Genomic DNA, 17,499 nt, shown 5'->3' with positions numbered 1-17,499 from the left:
AGGCTGAGCTGGAGGATAGCGTCGCCCTTGACAAAAACCAATGGGATTTTTCCACTGGATTTTGGATTATTGCAAAAAATACTGCAGAAAAAAACGCTATAAATTAACTACACTGCGGTTGCATGATGTCAACGTCACCACCTCAATAAGGCTGTAAAGCTGTTTTTGGCATGATGGTTCACTGTAGTCTCATTTAGCTGCCTGTTAGCAACCGTCTTTTTTAAGACGCATAAAAGCTTCAAAATTTACAAGTGTGACATTTACTGATGTATTTTATGTTGTAGAGCAAAACCTGAACATCCCTTAAGCTCTTGTTAACCTTAAGCATCGAACCAAAAACCAACTGACTTCGAGACAAGGGGACTGGAAGTGAGAGAAGCCAACTCACTTCTGCGTTTTTGGACTCAATCCTGCACCACTCTATTGGCCACCCTGGGCCACCATAATAAGGGCTGGGGTAAACTCCTCCCTTACAGTAATAATAATTAATTAATTTTAAGTCATGTGTATAATTAGTAAGCTTATATCAAAAATACTGCAGTTACTAAAGACCAGATATTCCTGTAATAAGGTTGTATTGATTCATGTTATTGTTACCCTATGGCCGACACTATAATCAGTGACATGAATGTTAATGTATTGAGAAAAGGAAAAGAAATGCAAAGAACCTGTTGATTAATGGTAATTTTATCAAAAAACACAAGAATACTGAGTGTTATCCTACAGCAGAGCCTGGGGCATCAGATGAGCCTTGAAATGTCTTTTGGCTGCCTCTGAGTCATATGAGTTCAGTGGCATTCTCTCCGAAGGAGGGCCGATGCGCAGACGTCTGGGATGTGAAGCTGTGTACTCCGGACAGGCTTCCAGTCTTTTCTGAAGTCTGGCACACAAGTCTGTGAGCTCCTGGCTGCGAAAGGATGGAGGCCGCACAATCCACCCAGGCACGCCCTCAGAGTAGCCGTCCTCCTCATCGGACATCATATCCATCGTGATGCCCCTCCAGAAGTCCATTTCATCTGGTGCTAGTACTTTCTGCCTGGATTCCAGCAGCTGTAAACACAATCAGAACAGACAATCAGTGCTGCTCAATGCACCTCAGCCTTTAGTATATTATACATATGTACATTACACTGCTCTTCACTGCTTCTATTGCACTTCTGGTTAGATGCTGAACTGTATTTCACTGTCTCAGAGCTTGTATTCTGTGCAGTGACAGTAAAGCAGAATCTAATCTAATGAATCTGATGTAATAAAACTCGCCCTCTTCCTTCTCTGTCGACTCAGGGCTGAAGTCTTCATGACTGCAGCCTGAGCTGCAAGGTTGGGCTGGTAGCTGAACCGTATGTTCCTGCATATTGACTCATAGTAGGTCCTACATGCATCTGGAAAACAATTCAATGAGTACGTTTTAAATTTTAAAAAAAGGAAATAGTCACAGTGAAGTTAAAGGAAAAAACAAAACAATTAAAAGTTACTTACACAGAACGACGCCATTATCAACGTTGTACAAATCCGGACATGCAGCGACACCTTTGACCAAATACGAAGTGACTCCCTCGTTGTGAGGTGAGTTGATTCTGTGAAAACAACACGTAAACATTTCAGAGGACGATTTTATTTACTGTTATACAGCAGAATGCACGAGGTCTATTTTAGGTCTAGTTACCCTTGCTCTGGTTTGTAGTGCTTGCAGTTTGCTGGGGAGTTGTGATAACGACGCACTATTTCCTACAAAATACAAGACAACCAAAGTCACTTTTGCTCAGTCACACTTTGTCGTAGAGCAGGGTGATGATGCTATGCTAAATGTCAAATCATTTTTTCTTTCAAGCTTAAAGGCTGATTATTCGTTCTGAGTGAAACTTGATGGTTAACTGTGGTTTTAAACTAATCCCTCAGCTGTGTACATGATATTCAGATCTGCTACTTACTTTAGCCTAGCAGTTAGCTTAGTTAATATATTCTCAGTAAAATGCATTCTTACCACAATTTTGGAATGCTGTGCCCGTCTTTTCCTCTTTGATTCCTCCACACTGGGGCCCCAGTTTACACTCGCCTCTACAGCAGCCATCCTCTCCTCCATGGATAGCAATCTGGTGGTCACTGCAGTCAGTTGTGGTTTCACCTCAGCAGCAAACTGAGTCAACTGGTGAGTCAGCCCGCTCATCATAGTCAGCAGTTTGTTGTCTTTCTCAGGACAGGCTGAAAGGGGTCGATCATAAGGCAGTCCATGTCTGTGCAGAGGAGGTTCTGGGATGTTGAAGGTCACATATGTCAGTCACATACTATGCTATGCAAATGTATAAATTTAAGACACAAATGGGAGTTTTTTCTGGTGAGTAAAAAGCATCGATAAAAAAGTACCTTTTAAACACAACCTAGCCAAAATTTTAACTCTGTAGTATTGCTACTTTTATTCATCTGAATACTTCTTCAACCAATCAAAAAGGTCATAACCAATCTGTGAGGTCATAGGATGCTAACTATCTATTTCTACTACTTTTACTACTACTACCCAACAAATCTAGCTCCTGTGTTTGGTTACGTCAACCGCTGACAGTACCTGAACCTGAAACTCTACACAGCAACCGACCCAAGGCTACACGCATACATTCATTCATCACACATGGGCAGTGTTGAGGGTAACATGTTACAGTAATAAACTGAATTTTAGCAGTGACAAACAAATATAACATGTTACCAACAAGATTTTGGGTAATATTATTACATTCACAATGTTATGTAATGTGTTATGACCCAAAATAAACTGTTTTCATTTTTCATTCATCACATTGCACCACTTCCACCAGTGCACTACCAGAAAAAGTAGGCCCCAAAAGTTGTTGTGTATTGGCATGCCATTACAGATTACATTATTATCAATATTTCCATTCATCTCACCTATCTTCAACATCTACAACATATCCTGTTCTGCACTTGCATCTAAAGGCTACTTGAAAGCAGCAGGGACAAGGAGTTGGGCTTTGGTGCCTTTTTCCTCATCCTGGTAATCGACACATCTGGGTCATGCTGTCAAATGTGCCTTAGGATATTAGATGTTTTCCTATTCACACACCCCAGAACGATGGAGTGATGCCGACCGTCCCCTTCTGTATAACTCTCTCTACAGTGCTGTTGTAGCTGACTGGCACACTGGGAACCAGCAGGTGGGTCCTGCAGCTCTCATGTATTAATTTGTGCTTGTCATGGTGACTTTTTACACATCAATCCATTTGTTGGGCTCCCCTCAGCATTTGTTTGTTTTACATCATATGACAGGCCCACAAATATTTATCCATAGCTCATAATTTATCAGACTTTGATTGTCTAACTGCCTGTCAATGTGTTCAAGGCTTTCAGTTTATTTAAAGATCTAGGCTATTAAATTGTTCACACTATTAGAAATTTAAGAAGAGGAGTTAAATACACAGTGGTAACCACTGCATGTGAACACATGAATGGGCCAAGCCCTGCACTCCAGAGGAGAGCCTTCATACAGCTGTGCAATATCCCCCACCACTGCGTTTGAAATGAAGTGTAATGCCATGAAACAACATTATTCTCTTTTTCTTTATAATGCTGGGTCGCTCTTCTGCGGTCAATTTGGTTAAAGTAACGCATAGCAGTGTAATAAGTAACGCAATACTTTACAGAGTAGTATTGTAAAGTATCTTATTACTTTCACATGAAGGTAACTGGTAGTATAATGTATTACATTTTGAGGGTAAATCACTCAACACTGTACATGACACACACCTGGTCTGATTGGTGTTACTCCATCTTCTAAAACAGTCTGCTGCTCCATCTGAAGTTTCAGCTTGTTCATTTCTCTCTTGGCTTCAGCACCGTTGGAAGTGTTAACTTCCATGTTCTGACTGATACACTGATCCACCTGCTCCTCTTTGACCTGTGGGCGCTCTTGGATCTCCTTTTGCTCCCCAACAGGCATCCGTTCCATCTTAATGTTATATTGCTGCAATGAAGCAGGTACCTTCCCAGAGACGGACTGGGCATCTAAGACAGAGAACACACATTATGTAACCTGTTTTAAAATCCAGTAATATTTAACGGAAATATATTTGTAAAAGTGCAAGTAAGATGTGTTTAAGCCAGATGTTTTTGATTTGCTAAAGGTAAAGGATCAACTTTGTCTTTACAGCCCTTAGCCATTAACGTTATACCAAAAAAGTGTAAGTGTAAAACATCAATAAAAGCAGAATGCAATGATTTGCAAATCCTTTTTGATATACATTTTATTGAATGCAGTATAAACCTTAAGATATTTTATATTCAAATGGATAAACGTTATTGTTTTTTGCAAATATACACTTGTCATAAATTTGATGACTGCAACACATTTCAAGCAGGAGCAGGAGCATGTTTACCACTGTGTGACAATAACACTCAGTCAGTGTTTAGGAACTGAGGACACTAACTGCTGAGGGTTTTTAAGTGAAATTCCCTCCAATTTTGCCTTATGTATGACTTCAGTTGCTCAGCAGTCCGAGCTCTACGTACTGTATCACACATTTTCAATGGGAGTCAGGTCTGGACTGCAGGCAGGTCAGTCTAGTACCTGAACTCTTTTACTACAAAGCCACACTATTGTAACAGGTGCAGAATGCGGTTTGGCATTGTCTTGCTGGCATAAACAGGGACGTCCCTGAAAAAGATGTCTGGGTGGCAGCATATGTTGCTCCAAAACCTGTGTGCAGCTTTATTACCCATGCTGCAATGAGCACAATCACACCTCCATACCATCATGGACGACCGCTTTAAACAATGTGCTGGTAATAATCTGGATGGTCCTTTTCCCGAGTGGTCTCGAGCCTGTGTAGTAATATTCTTTTAACAGTTTTTTTTTTTTTGTTATTGCAGTGCAACCTCAAGGGTCCAAGGTCACAGGCATTCAATGTTGCCTTTCAGCCTGACTGCAGAGATTCCTCCGGATTCTCTTACTCTGTTAATGATATTATAAATTGTAAATGGTAACATCCCTTAAATTCCTTGCAATTGTTCTTAAACTTTTGGACAGTTTTTTGCTTGTGAACAAGTGATTTGGGGATGCCCCTTTATTACTAAATCATGATTTATCTGTTGCCAATTAACATGTTTACCTGCTGAATGTTCCAAACAGGTGTTTTCAGATCACTTCACAACTTTCTCAGTCTTTTGTTGCTCCTGCCCCAACTTTTTTTGGAACGTGTCACAGGCATTAAATTGAGTATGAGTGAATATTTACAACAAAAACTAAAACCAATCAACTCAAGCATGAAATATCTTTACTTTGTACTGTATTCAATTGAACAAAGGTTTAAAGGGGACATACAAATTATGTGATTCTGCTTTTATTTAAGTTTTAAACAGTGACCCAACTTTTTTGGAATAAGGGTTGTAGTTTAACTGGTGTTCATAAAGCACAGTTTCCTCCAGCTAAAAGTATAATTTTTCCACATGAAGGCAGGAAGTACTATTTCGCTAACGCTACCTTTCTAGCTCCTGTATCTGCTAATATCAATGGCTGTAGCAAAGCTGTTGCCTGGCAACGCTATAAGGCTATTAGCATCCGGCTAACGTTACATCCATGCTAACACGAACCTGCTCTGACTAACACTACTCCAGGTTTTAACACAGTCAGCTGCTCGAGCTGTTGCTTCAGCTGGATGACTTCTCTCTTGGAGCGGACAACTTCACCATGACACTCCGCTATCGTCTTCTCGACCAGTCCAAAGATTTCCTCTGCAGCCGCCGCCAGTCGCTCTCTGACCAGCAGTTTGAGCAGCTGCGTCCCCGACATGACGCAGCACCGGAGAACGTTACCGCTATATGGAGAAGGTGTAGGTGGGCGGTGTACGGATTTTTTAAGCAGATAAACAACTTAAACTCCCCGGGAACTTAAAGTTGAATTGTTCACCAGAATAAAATAACCATGGTGCAACTGCGCTACTTACACTTCCGGTTTTACGTCATGACGCACAGGATTAATTGTCGCCTGCGCCCCCTGCTGTCCTGGAGGGCTCTCTGTCTCACTCCTGTGAAAACATAAATTATCAAAGAATTAAATTAAACATATAAATTGTTTTTCAGACTTTGTGTTTATAAAATAAAGGTAAGACAAAATTCTATTTTTTAAGCAAAGAATCAAAATAAAAGAAAAAAAACCCTCAGAACAATTAACACAACAGCAATACCTCATGGTTTCTTTCCAAATTTATTACTTGCACTGTTTTCTTTTTTTTTAATAATCCAATAAAACACGTTTCAGTGGACTTTACAGCATCAGCAACAATATCATTAATTCAGAAAAATTATAATTTATGAGATTATTACCTTGTTAATTCAGATATAGTAGTGTTAAAGTATGTTTGGAAATGATCTTAGTCATATTTTTATTGTATTTTTTCTAGTCTGTAATTATTCTATTTTTATTACTCTTAATATGTTTATCCTGTGTTTTACGTCTGCACCAAAAGACCAAAGAAAATTATCTGTAAGTGAAAACCAGTGAAAATCCTTTTCTGATTCTGATTCGGAAGACCAAGAGATTTTTTTTGTCTTGGAAATTTTTCTGATAGTTCTCAGATGATAATCTTGTTAATTCAGAAAAAAACAAAAGTATACATTTGTCAATAAAAAAAATCCCTCAAAATTCTGAGATAGTTTCGTTAATTCACAAAAACAAGAGCAGAATTATTTTTCATTAAAAAAAAAATTCCAAGAAAACTGAAATGATAATCTCGTTAATGCAGAAAAACAGAGGCAAAAAAATCTTTTTTTCTTGAGGGAATGCATTAATCTCCCATACATTATGTTTCTCTAACTTGGCTTGATCTTATGCCATTGCTAATGAAATTTCCGAATCATAAACACCAGTTGTTAACATCTAATATGGACTATTCTCTGTGAAATGAACAGCAGATAAAAGAAAGTCAAAAATGAATTTGTCAGTGTCTCCTGTATTAGATTATATTTTAAGAAGTGGCTCTTGAAAGCAAACTATTCATGCCAAAATAAGCCAGTGTCACTTAGTAAAAATACAACCACCACCACAAAAATGAAATGTAATTTAGCAGTCTGTTAAGACAACACTGCCCTCTGTAGGGATAATGTAGTTTATACAGTGCTACAGATATTAAGTTTTAGTTTTACCACACAATGACAAACTTAACTTTGTTTTTCACCAGTAGTTCTTAAGTTAAATTTAAGATACCATTCAGACCTGTCTTAACACATATAAAATAATATGGTCCACAAAATGTGTGATAACCTTGACTGAAATGATTAAAATGACTTCTACTCATATATGTTCAGATTAGAAATTAAGATCCTGGAAGTGGTAATAACCAAACTACAATTTTTGAATGGAGGGGAACTTTAATATGCAGCATATTCACCTGAAACACTCTGAAAAAAGACATTTTCACAGCTTTGTATTTTATTTCCCTCCCGTCAAAGCAGAAACATCAAATTAAAATTACATACTGCGCTCAAAATTGACTGTTGATCATTGTGAGATTACAAGTGCTCTATAAATTTTTCCTGATATGATGAAAAGCGTGTTGCAAATGCTCGTTTGGGCTTCGCGAGACAATAAAAGTGACTGATTGGGAAAAACAGAAAAGATGCACAACTTTGCACAGCCACTCTGTGTACAAAAATACTGCACACTTACACCCCACGACCTATTTACAGTTTATATATGTAGGCACGTCATTTGCAGTAAGTGTTTGTGGCTTTGTTGCACAATGAATGAAAACCAGTTAACCAGTGACCGCCTGTCACCCTGTCTTTGCATTGATTTATTGATTGACTGAAGCATGTTTAATAAGGCTATTAGCATCTGAGAGACCCTCGCTCTACTGATATGGGTTTACTTCACATTTTTAAATCTACACTGCGGCAGGTTACATGAGAGAGAAAACACCGTCATCCATGAGAGTAGTTCATGTCCACTTTTCCCAGTTATCAGCTGGTTTGACGCTCCTGTGTGACTTGAAGCTCTGTGACTATCAACTTCAACAACAACCCCACAATTAAGGCAGTGTTAAAATGAATCAGGTGGAGCTGATGATGCAGCCTGAAGTCCTGTCCGGTTGTCCATCCCGACCACATATGGACAACAGCGCTTGTCACACTCAGAGGAATGTCACCACCTGCTGTCCTGTCCCTCTCAGCACTGCTCTTCCCCCAAAGATGTTGCAATGTCACTCAGGTCCAGAGAGTCCGCAGGTATGGGAGTTTTCCTGCCACTTTTCAGGGTCTGGCTGGGATAAACCTCCACAGACTTGGAGATGGAGTGCAGGGAGTGTTCCCGGAAATATCCGAAAGCGTCCCGCGCATGCTCCTCGCGGATGCTTTGCTCGAAGGTCTTGCGTTTGTGCCTGAACTCGATGACGGTCTTTGTGTAGGAGTTGAGGGTGGTGACGGATGCGCCCATGCAGCAGGTGAAGGATGCCCAGGCCATGCTGATAGAACACGAAGCAACAAAAAAAGAAAATGAGAAATTCACTTTGTATCTCAGCACGTGGAGACTCTGCTGTTGGCTTTGGTGATGAAAAATGATGAGCACCCGTGTGGGAACACAATTCAAATTGCATTTGGACATTTTTCTCTCAATATTTTTGTCTGCTGAGATTAGTGTCAATCACTTCTAAGTCCTTCCGCTCCCCTCGAGCATGCAGGGCCACATTTGAGATCAGACAATCAAATCATTGTCTCATGTACTTTTCACGCAGTTTGGTTAATGCTCACAAAAGGTCAAGAATTGTTTAGCCTCTAAAACGAATTTTCAGCATACTGTGCATATTGTAAAAGAGTGAAATATCATCCTCTTATGCAATTCCAATCACGCCTGTACTGGGGCTTTGGACACCAAAGCCTAATCCTGCCATAACATGAGAGCTTTGGGCTTTTTTCATTAGTGACAGTGATGCTGGGGAGAGGTGAGAGCTGGGCTACAACCCACTATTTGGGGCTACTACATGCAGAATGGATTCCCTCTTATGGGTCTCCTAACGGGTGAGTCGGCTTTATATGATACTGATGAACAAACATAGCATAAATATATTATACCAGAAGGACCAGCCATAGTCCCAGTTGTAGGGCCTCCAATCAGGTGGGCCGAGGCTGACGGTGACCTGGAAGACCTGTGTGTACATCACATGAGCCACCATGCCAAGAAGACCTGAAATAATGCAGACAATATGTTGGTCAAATACAAAATATGCACAAATAATTTCTCAGAAATAGGATGATTTGTTTCCTCAAATACAGACTGACAGTAAAAGCATTTAATTTACACACATAGGGCATGCAAACACAATAATGAGACTACCTGAGAGCACAGTGAAGACAGCAGCAAAGGCATTGAGCTTGAGTCCATCGATGACGTTACTGGAGTGGACCAGGTCCAAACACATGAGGCTGAAGCCCACCACCAGCAGGACAATGTACAACATCTCAGACACCAGCGACAGCCACAGCATCCCTGCAGAAAGGCCACGTTTGATTGCAATAACGTCAAAGGTTAAAGGTCAAGCATGTGGGATGAACGGGGATATGTGTCATAAATTAACTATAATATTTATAATTGCGATTTCATTAGTGTAAAATCACCTGAAACTAGGAATCGTTTGGTTTTCGTTACCTCCAAAGGAGCTTTTTATATATACATACAGAGCGGGTCCTTTTCCACGGAGTCTGCCATGTTGTTTCTATAGTTGCTCATGAGGGACAAACCAACCAACCACCATTTGCTTTTTCGTGTCAGCCACTGTAGTTTTCCCACATGCTTGGCACATAGAAGTTACAGTTGGTTGCAATCTGCAACCTCACCACAAGATGCCACTAAATCCTCCACTCTAGACCTTTAATATTTTATATCATAGTCTAATATATTTTACAGTAGGTTACATGGAGGGTACACAGTGTAGTTGTTTCATGCATGTCCTTCTTAATGTCCTGCTGTGGCCGAGGTTGAAAGGGGCCATAATGACATTGTGTGAATCAACAGACACTGATATGTTTTTGACAAGTGGACGATTACAACCTAATCCAACATCTCAGTGGCTCCTCTGGCAGCTACCAGGGGCTGATGTGACAGTAAAATGTCCGACTGGCAGGATGCTGAATTTCAACTGATGTCAGAGCCCTTCGCTCGACTCCAAATCTTATTCAGCTTTCCAGCGAATCGAGCCAAACGTAATTGCATCTCGATTTGCAGCCCGACTCTCATCTTTCTTCCTGTTCAATCCCTTCACAGTGAGACAGGAAGTGAGTGCTTCTCAAATGACAGCGTACAACACAGCTGAAAAACCTAAAGGTTAACACCAAATGTATGTGGCTGCATCCACGTTTCCATGGTTTCATATTAAAGGGCAATGCCCAAGATGAAGGTTAAGTGCTTATTGAACTTGGGAAGTGGGAGGTTAGAGAAGCAGACTGAAGATATGTATCTATTCACAGTATAGGGTAACAATCTCATTATTTTTAATATTTAATGTCGTACCTTCATTCATCAATAGGTCAACTTAATTAGAAAATATATATTTAAAGGGAGGGGCGGCACGGTGGTGTGGTGGTTAGCACTCTCGCCTCACAGCAAGAGCGTTGCCGGTTCGATCCCGGGCGTGGGAGCCCCTCTGTGCGGAGTTTGCATGTTCTCCCCGTGTCAGCGTGGGTTCTCTCCGGGCACTCCAGCTTCCTCCCACAGTCCAAAGACATGCAGATTGGGGACTAGGTTAATTGATAACTCTAAATTGTCCGTAGGTGTGAATGTGAGCGTGAATGGTTGTCTGTCTCTATGTGTCAGCCCTGTGATAGTCTGGTGACCTGTCCAGGGTGTACCCTGCCTCTCGCCCGATGTCAGCTGGGATAGGCTCCAGCCCCCCCGCGACCCTCAAGAGGATGAAGCGGTTAGAAGATGAATGAATGAATGAATATTTAAAGGGACAAGTCATCCCAAAATCCAAAATGCATATTTTTCCTCTTACCTGTGCTCTTTATCAGTCTAGATTGTTTTAGTGTGAGGTGCAGAGTGTTGGAGATATCTGCTGTAGAGATGTCTGCCTGCTCTCCAATATAATGGAACTACTCGGCTTGTGGTGCTCAAAGTGCCAAAAAAAAAAAAAAAAAAAAAAATTAAAAACTCAACAGCAATGTCTCTTTACATAAATCATGACCTGGTCACTCAAGATAATCCACTGACCTTGTTATGAACAGTTTTATGTGGGAACTATTTTCTTTTTACTGATCTACATCCACCAACTATATTACTGTGCAGAAGGATCAATCAGTCAACCGGGAATCAATCAAAAATCACCTAAATCAAATCTACTCTAGAACAAGAGGCTCATTCTCATGATAGCGAGATGTAAACATTGATGGCGTCCTCCTCGTTGAGCTGTAACGTAGCTAGCTCAGTGGTGCTAGGTGAGCTAGCAGTAGATGCACACTTCCTCCTGCGCAGTGCTACAGTTAGTGGGTGTAGTTAGGTGGACATTGCTGTTGAGTTTTTCAGATGTATTTTTTTTTTTGATGCTTTGAGGTCCACAAGCTGAGTGCCATTTAGTTCCATTATATTGGAGAGAAGGCAGACATCTCTACAGCTGATATCGCCGACACTCGGCAACTCACACCAGAACAATCTAGACTGATAGATAGCACTACAGGTAAGAGGACAAATATGTCCTTTTGATTTTTGGGTGAGCTGTCCCTTTAAATTCTCTGTTAGGTTTTGGCTTTAGAGACTGTACTGTTCTGTCATTGTCTAAGTGATCATCAAACATGATACATTTATTCAGAAAAGAGATGTGCGTGTTCTTTGCCTGTAGCCACGTCTGTTGAAGATCAGTGAGGATGCCTCGATAATACGATTAAACCTTTCCAACCTCTTTCAGGCAGCATTTAAACATGTGACCTTTACTGAACAGACAGCAACTGTTTTTCATGAGTGTGGCATGAGTGGCATTAAAGGACTTTGGATCAGGGTTGGAGCTCCTGGTGGGGAGCAGTGGACACTCACCTTTCTCTGACGCAGGGGCCAAGTCGATGAAGCTTCTGCACATCTCACCTACAGCAGAAAAACAACAAATCAGTATAATCTCCACACTGAGAAAAAAAGGAAAATATTTTTCTTTTGACAATATTAACAAAAATCAATGTTTTTTCCCAATAGTTTTTTAAAGATAGGCCTTTTAAAAGATACCAAATGGGTGACATATCACGTCTTGGTGTTTGTAAAAAAAAAAAAAAAAAAATCTAAATTACGAACAGCGTACTGTTATAATACTTAATAATATGTTAGTATACCAACATATATCAATTTGTTATAACGGAATTAGTAGTATTGCCAGCACTAGTATTCATTCACTCATTCATCTTCTAACCACTTCATCCTCTTGAGGGTCGCGGGGGGGGGGCTGGAGCCTATCCCAGCTGACATCAGGCGAGAGGCCAGCACTAGTATTATTTCCACATATTTATTCTGGATATTTACCATCACAGTTCTTTAAAAACGTCTCAGAAATGGTGAAAAATCATACTGATGTATTTTTTTTTCATCAAATACATGATGGAATAACATTAAATATATGGTATAAACAACAGTAGTGAATATTCATCCTTTTTTAATGTCACAAAAAAGTACATTTATTATCATAGCATCACTTCCTTTACCATAAAATGGCAATTCAGCCATTGTTGAGCATGGCTTTAGACAGTAAATAAATCATAATTATGATTTTTTTTAGCATATATTTAATGGTGACATTAAATATATAATTTAACAACAATGAATGATCAGATTTTTTTTTTCCTTAAATCATAGCAAATAGTTTTAGCTTCACTCCCCTCACCAAAAGGGGGCAAACAAAATGTTTGGTGGATCATGTTTCTTTTTTTGTTTGTTTTTAAATTGACCCTTAATGGACTTTTATTTTTTGTAAAAACCCACAAAAATCTCTTCAGTAAGGCCTCTTAAACTATAATATATCAAAAAAAATCCCACCACACAGAGCCGCCATGTCTGGAGTGAATTTTTTTGTCACTAACCTCCTGTAGGAGGCGAACTGAAAAGTCATACTAGCATCATGTAGTGGATTTCTTTTTTCATAACATGCCTAAATGGAATGGTAGAGATGGCCAAATCAGGTTGAGTTAAGTTCCGCACATTTTCATTAAGATGTAGTGACTCAAACGTGCCCTACCAAAGGGTTGAGTAGAAAGTTTAAGGGACATTTTCATTACTTAGCACATCGTGTAGCAGTGGCATCTTCAGCTTCTACTCTATAATACATGACGTGGCAGTTCAGAAATAAGTGAGTAATTTGTTTGTGGGAAACTTCAGAGGACGACACTAGTTGTAGAAGAGGTCAGAGGGGACCGGTTTGGGATTAAACATAACCAATAAATAAATGCTCTTAGCACTGAACTGACAGGAGCCTCAGTCCAAGTCCCAATCTGTGTTTAATTCCCAATTTCTGCCCAGGTGTGTTTGGCTGGATCAGCTTAAACTGAGTATGACCCCCTGGCTGATGACCACACGGCGAGAACAAATCCAGAGTTCATACGTTCAAAAATGAATAAACAGAATGTTGAGTAAGAGGCATATGTCAGAAATGCAGCTTTTTGGGCTCCTGGCTCAGTGTCACCAGCTGGCGCGTTGGCAGCGCCGCTCAACATCTGCTTCTTGTCCTATTGAATTACAGGTACTTTGCACAGAGTCACAATGACAGGATAGAGATATTAGATGCGCTGTGATCACACGGGTGCCTGTCAAACCTTAAACACACTGCGAGGCGTAATGAAAGCCTGTATCAATCGAATAGGATGTGGAAAAAAAAAATGACCCTTGACACATTCCTGCAGATGTGATGTTTTCTTTCTGTCATCTGTCGAGCGGAGCGTGTCGCTGGATTTGTTGTAAGTGGAACACTTTAATCAGGTAGAAGGAGGGTGGCAACAGCTGTTTTGAGGAAAAACTCATCAAGGCCCCTGTTACATAATCCTTATTAACTCAAGCTGTCTCAGCCCCCTCCATCGTACAGCCACTTGATGAGATAGACATGTGCTGGGAATTCCTTTTAGAGTAATCTCAATGTGTGATTTATTTCTAGTCCTGAGCATCATGGAAATATGTATTATGAGCACATGATCGCAGTTATAGGCAGAGTGGTGTTTTATTCTTTTGCAGATGGATGCTGATGTGAGCTAACCAGAGAGGACTAATCTAATCCGCCTGATTACACCTTTGACCTGCTGATGCACGTTACCTTTGCAACCTATTCTCCCCCTTTAGCAGCTTCTTATTAAATAACTACACTCCAATGTGACCTTTTCCATTTCCCTGAGTGAAGAATTGAAGCTTGAGCACACTTCATTCACTGGTTTGTCTTCCTTTGGCTTTAAGTTGTGCAGCAATCACACTGCTCCTATCACTCGCTGCACAGCCACCCACTTAAAGCCCCGGTCCAAACACAATTCTGAATCTGCTGTTTGCATTTCATGCCAGATAAAAAGCAATTTCTACCAGAGCCCTGCAATTTGATAAGTAGAGTGATACAAATGGACGGCGATTATCCTGAAATTGTCATGAAAGGGAGTCAAAAAGAGCGACTAATCTCCATTTGAAGTGAGTGAGAGCTGACACGCTGAACCGAGAGCTCCATCATGACAAATGAGGGAGGAAAAGTCACTGAAGTGATTTTTAAAGGCCAGCGTTTTCATTTATTTGGGTTTGCGTTTCAATAATGTGAACGGTGAGTCATAGGCTTAGACAATAGCCTGCTGTCTGTCTAAGAAAACTGTGATGATGATGTTTTATTCTGTAACAGTCTGAACAAAGGAGTGAAATGAAAGGAGTGAAATATGAGGAAAAAGATGCAGTCATAGGTGCAGATTTCAGAGGGAATGCAGGGTGCATGTTCCCCTCAATATTTACAACACCTGCCTTTGTCTCCCCCGCCAAACAAAACATTGAATACAGCAGGGGACTTTTATTTTGACAAAACTAAAGACATTGAAACCATAAATTGATGCAGAAAAGGAACAAATTGATGCATAAAATCTCCCCAGAATGCAGGAAATGTATTTATTTATTTTTAGTGGAGAACTGCCACCCCACCCCCATTTCATATGTGTCCCCGCTAATATCTAAACAAAATCTACACTATGAAAGTAGCTACAATGGACCTACATTGATTTTTTTAAGTAGAGTTTCAGGTCAGTGGTATCAATAAAAATGTTATGTAGGCTTAAACAATAGTCTGCTGTCTGTCAACTGCGATGATGATGATGACGATGACAATTATTTATTCTGTGAGTGGAACTGAAGGTGTGAAATATGTGGGAAAAGATGCAAAAAAAGTAGCCATAGGTATAGTTTTCAGGGTAAGTGCAGGGTATACATCCCTCTCAATATTTACAACATATACATTATGCATAATGCATTTTTATTTTGACAAAACTAAAGACATTTACACCAGAAAACTGATGCAGAAAAGGAACAAATTGGTGCATAAATTTCACCAGAATGCAGAAAATTAAGTGTCTGGTTATTTATTCATTTGTTTATTTATTTTGGTGGAGGACTGCCACCCCCCCACTCCTCCCATTTCACATGTGTCCCCACTAATATTTAAACATAACCTACGCCTTTGAAAGTGGCTATAATGGCCCTAAATTGTATTTTTTGTAGTCGAGATGTTTAGATCAGTGGTATCAATTAAAATGCTATGTCGGCTTAGACAGTATCCTGTTGTCTGACTAAGTAATTTGTGATGATGATGGTGATGATGATTTATTCTATCACAGTCCAAACAAAGGAGTGAAGTGGAGGAAGTGAAATGTGAGGAGAAAGATGCAGTTTTGGTCACTCCCCAAAGAAGTAGACATAAGTGTAGTTTTCAGGAGGAATGCAGGTTATACGTCCCTTTCAGTGTTTACAGCATATGCATTTACAGCATTGAAAATATAGCAAAGGACTTTACATCATAAACTGATGCAGAAAAATCCCAAATTTATTTATTTGTTTTGGTGGAGGACCCCCACCCTTTCATATGTGTCCCCACTAATACTTAAACAAAACCTACGCCCTTGAAAGTAGCTATAATGGCTCTAAGTTGATTTTTTTTAAGTAGATATAGCAGGAAATATAGCACAGAACTTTTATTTTTACAACATTAAAGACATTTACATCAAGAATTGATGCAGGAAAATCACACATTGGTGCAAAAAATACAACATTTTTATGTTTTGTTGGAGGACCCCCAAAAGCTATGCCTTTGAAAGTAGCTATCTAAGGCTCTAAATTGATTTTTGAGGTACATTTTCATATCAATGGTGCCAATAAAACGTTATTAAATGAATTTGAGTCAATATGAAAACACAGTTTTTCTACATAACTGCTTCTTTTTCCTCATTATCTCCTTTAAAACTGTTTCACTGGACAGACCAGTGAAGTGGACACCATTATCCCTGCAATAACAGGCACTTAAAAGTTGGACATGAATATAAAATGTCTCCTTGAGCATCAGGTAACTGTGTCTGTGAGGTATAAAGGAAAGATAGCCCAGCAGCCATACACACACACACACCACACACACACACACACACACACACACACACACACACCTTCTCCTCTTACTTTCATCGTGGATATTCTCCTCACAGGAGAACCAGATGCCGGTGTGGAACTGTCGGAACAGGAACCTGTCGTCCCCGGTCTCCCAGCTGTACACCACCTTGTTCGGGTCCGTCTCGTTGACTCCGTAGTCTATACACTGGTGCGTCCGCAGCTTGCTGCACTTGGGTTTGGGGACTCTCTGGGTCCCCACGCACCAGTAAGTGGTTATAAACGCGGTTATGGAGAAGAGCAGGGCGAAGAAGTTCAAGGTAACCGACAGAAGGCTCCTGCATTTGCGACTCGTCTTCATTGTCCGTGTGGAGGAGGGTGCAGCGGCGCGCGAAGGACCGAAAAGTTCATGGGTGCTAGGTGGAGCAGATGCGCGAGTCCCGGCTAATTCCCAAACACACCTGGTGAAGCGCAGGTCCCATTTGGCACTCTACAGCCACCATCCCATACACTTAGGCTACATGAACGTCTCCATTGATGCGCAGGATCCTGGTCTCCACACTGGGCTCAGCTGTGTGCCAAAGTCTCACATCTCCACACTTTTTTTCTCCTTTACGCGCGGTGTCCCACGAGTGTCCAGCCTATAGGATGTCACGTTGTCAAAGGATTTGACGCACGCTTGCATCAAGTGTGGGATTTTCTAATGATGCGCTCTGTCTCTCCCTCCCTCTCTCTCTCTCTGTCAATAGGATGCATCTCCTCCCTCCATCACTTACAACCATGGGTGGATTACTGAACGGGCCTATCCGGCACAGGCCCAGGGGCTCCATGTGTCAGGGGCTCCCTTTGCCCTTCACCTGCAAGTTGTCAATCAAATTAATAGGTATGGACTTCGAAGGGACTCAAAATGACCAGAAAAATGGGGAAAA

General features: G+C 40.6%; 2 protein-coding genes across 2 annotated transcripts; both read right to left on the bottom strand.

Moving 5' to 3' along the window:
- Positions 1-669: 669 nt before the first annotated feature.
- LOC125886485 (uncharacterized) lies at positions 670-5,947 on the bottom strand. The gene is made up of 7 exons (XM_049572732.1): positions 5,599-5,947; positions 3,757-4,014; positions 1,985-2,250; positions 1,667-1,728; positions 1,480-1,577; positions 1,261-1,382; positions 670-1,050 (listed from the first exon to the last, which is right to left on the bottom strand). Exons 1-7 carry the CDS (start codon positions 5,795-5,797, stop codon positions 721-723), a joined length of 1,335 nt encoding a protein of 444 aa, XP_049428689.1. The 5' UTR covers positions 5,798-5,947; the 3' UTR covers positions 670-720.
- A 1,455-nt stretch (positions 5,948-7,402) lies between these two features.
- Positions 7,403-17,117, bottom strand: LOC125885755 (germ cell-specific gene 1-like protein). The gene is made up of 5 exons (XM_049571516.1): positions 16,643-17,117; positions 12,023-12,070; positions 9,335-9,487; positions 9,073-9,184; positions 7,403-8,465 (listed from the first exon to the last, which is right to left on the bottom strand). Exons 1-5 carry the CDS (start codon positions 16,929-16,931, stop codon positions 8,171-8,173), a joined length of 897 nt encoding a protein of 298 aa, XP_049427473.1. The 5' UTR covers positions 16,932-17,117; the 3' UTR covers positions 7,403-8,170.
- Between the last annotated feature and the right edge of the window lie 382 nt (positions 17,118-17,499).

The sequence above is a fragment of the Epinephelus fuscoguttatus genome, linkage group LG3, assembly GCF_011397635.1.
Source record: "Epinephelus fuscoguttatus linkage group LG3, E.fuscoguttatus.final_Chr_v1".
Classification (NCBI taxonomy): Eukaryota; Metazoa; Chordata; class Actinopteri; order Perciformes; family Serranidae; genus Epinephelus; species Epinephelus fuscoguttatus.
This window is presented reverse-complemented; position numbering and strand designations above follow the sequence as displayed.

Excerpts from the sequence above, each read along its gene's own strand:
- LOC125886485 (XM_049572732.1), bottom strand. The coding sequence starts at position 5,797 with ATGTCGGGGACGCAGCTGCTCAAACTGCTGGTCAGAGAGCGACTGGCG. Across the intron at positions 1,383-1,479 it reads TGATAATGGCGTCGTTCTGT|ATGCATGTAGGACCTACTAT; the intron begins GTAAGTAACTTT and ends ATTGTTTTCCAG. Across the intron at positions 1,051-1,260 it reads GTCGACAGAGAAGGAAGAGG|CTGCTGGAATCCAGGCAGAA; the intron begins GCGAGTTTTATT and ends TTGTGTTTACAG.
- LOC125885755 (XM_049571516.1), bottom strand. The coding sequence starts at position 16,931 with ATGAAGACGAGTCGCAAATGCAGGAGCCTTCTGTCGGTTACCTTGAAC. Across the intron at positions 9,488-12,022 it reads GGCCCCTGCGTCAGAGAAAG|GGATGCTGTGGCTGTCGCTG; the intron begins GTGAGTGTCCAC and ends GCCTTTCTGCAG. Across the intron at positions 8,466-9,072 it reads GACTATGGCTGGTCCTTCTG|CATGGCCTGGGCATCCTTCA; the intron begins GTATAATATATT and ends GTGTTCTATCAG.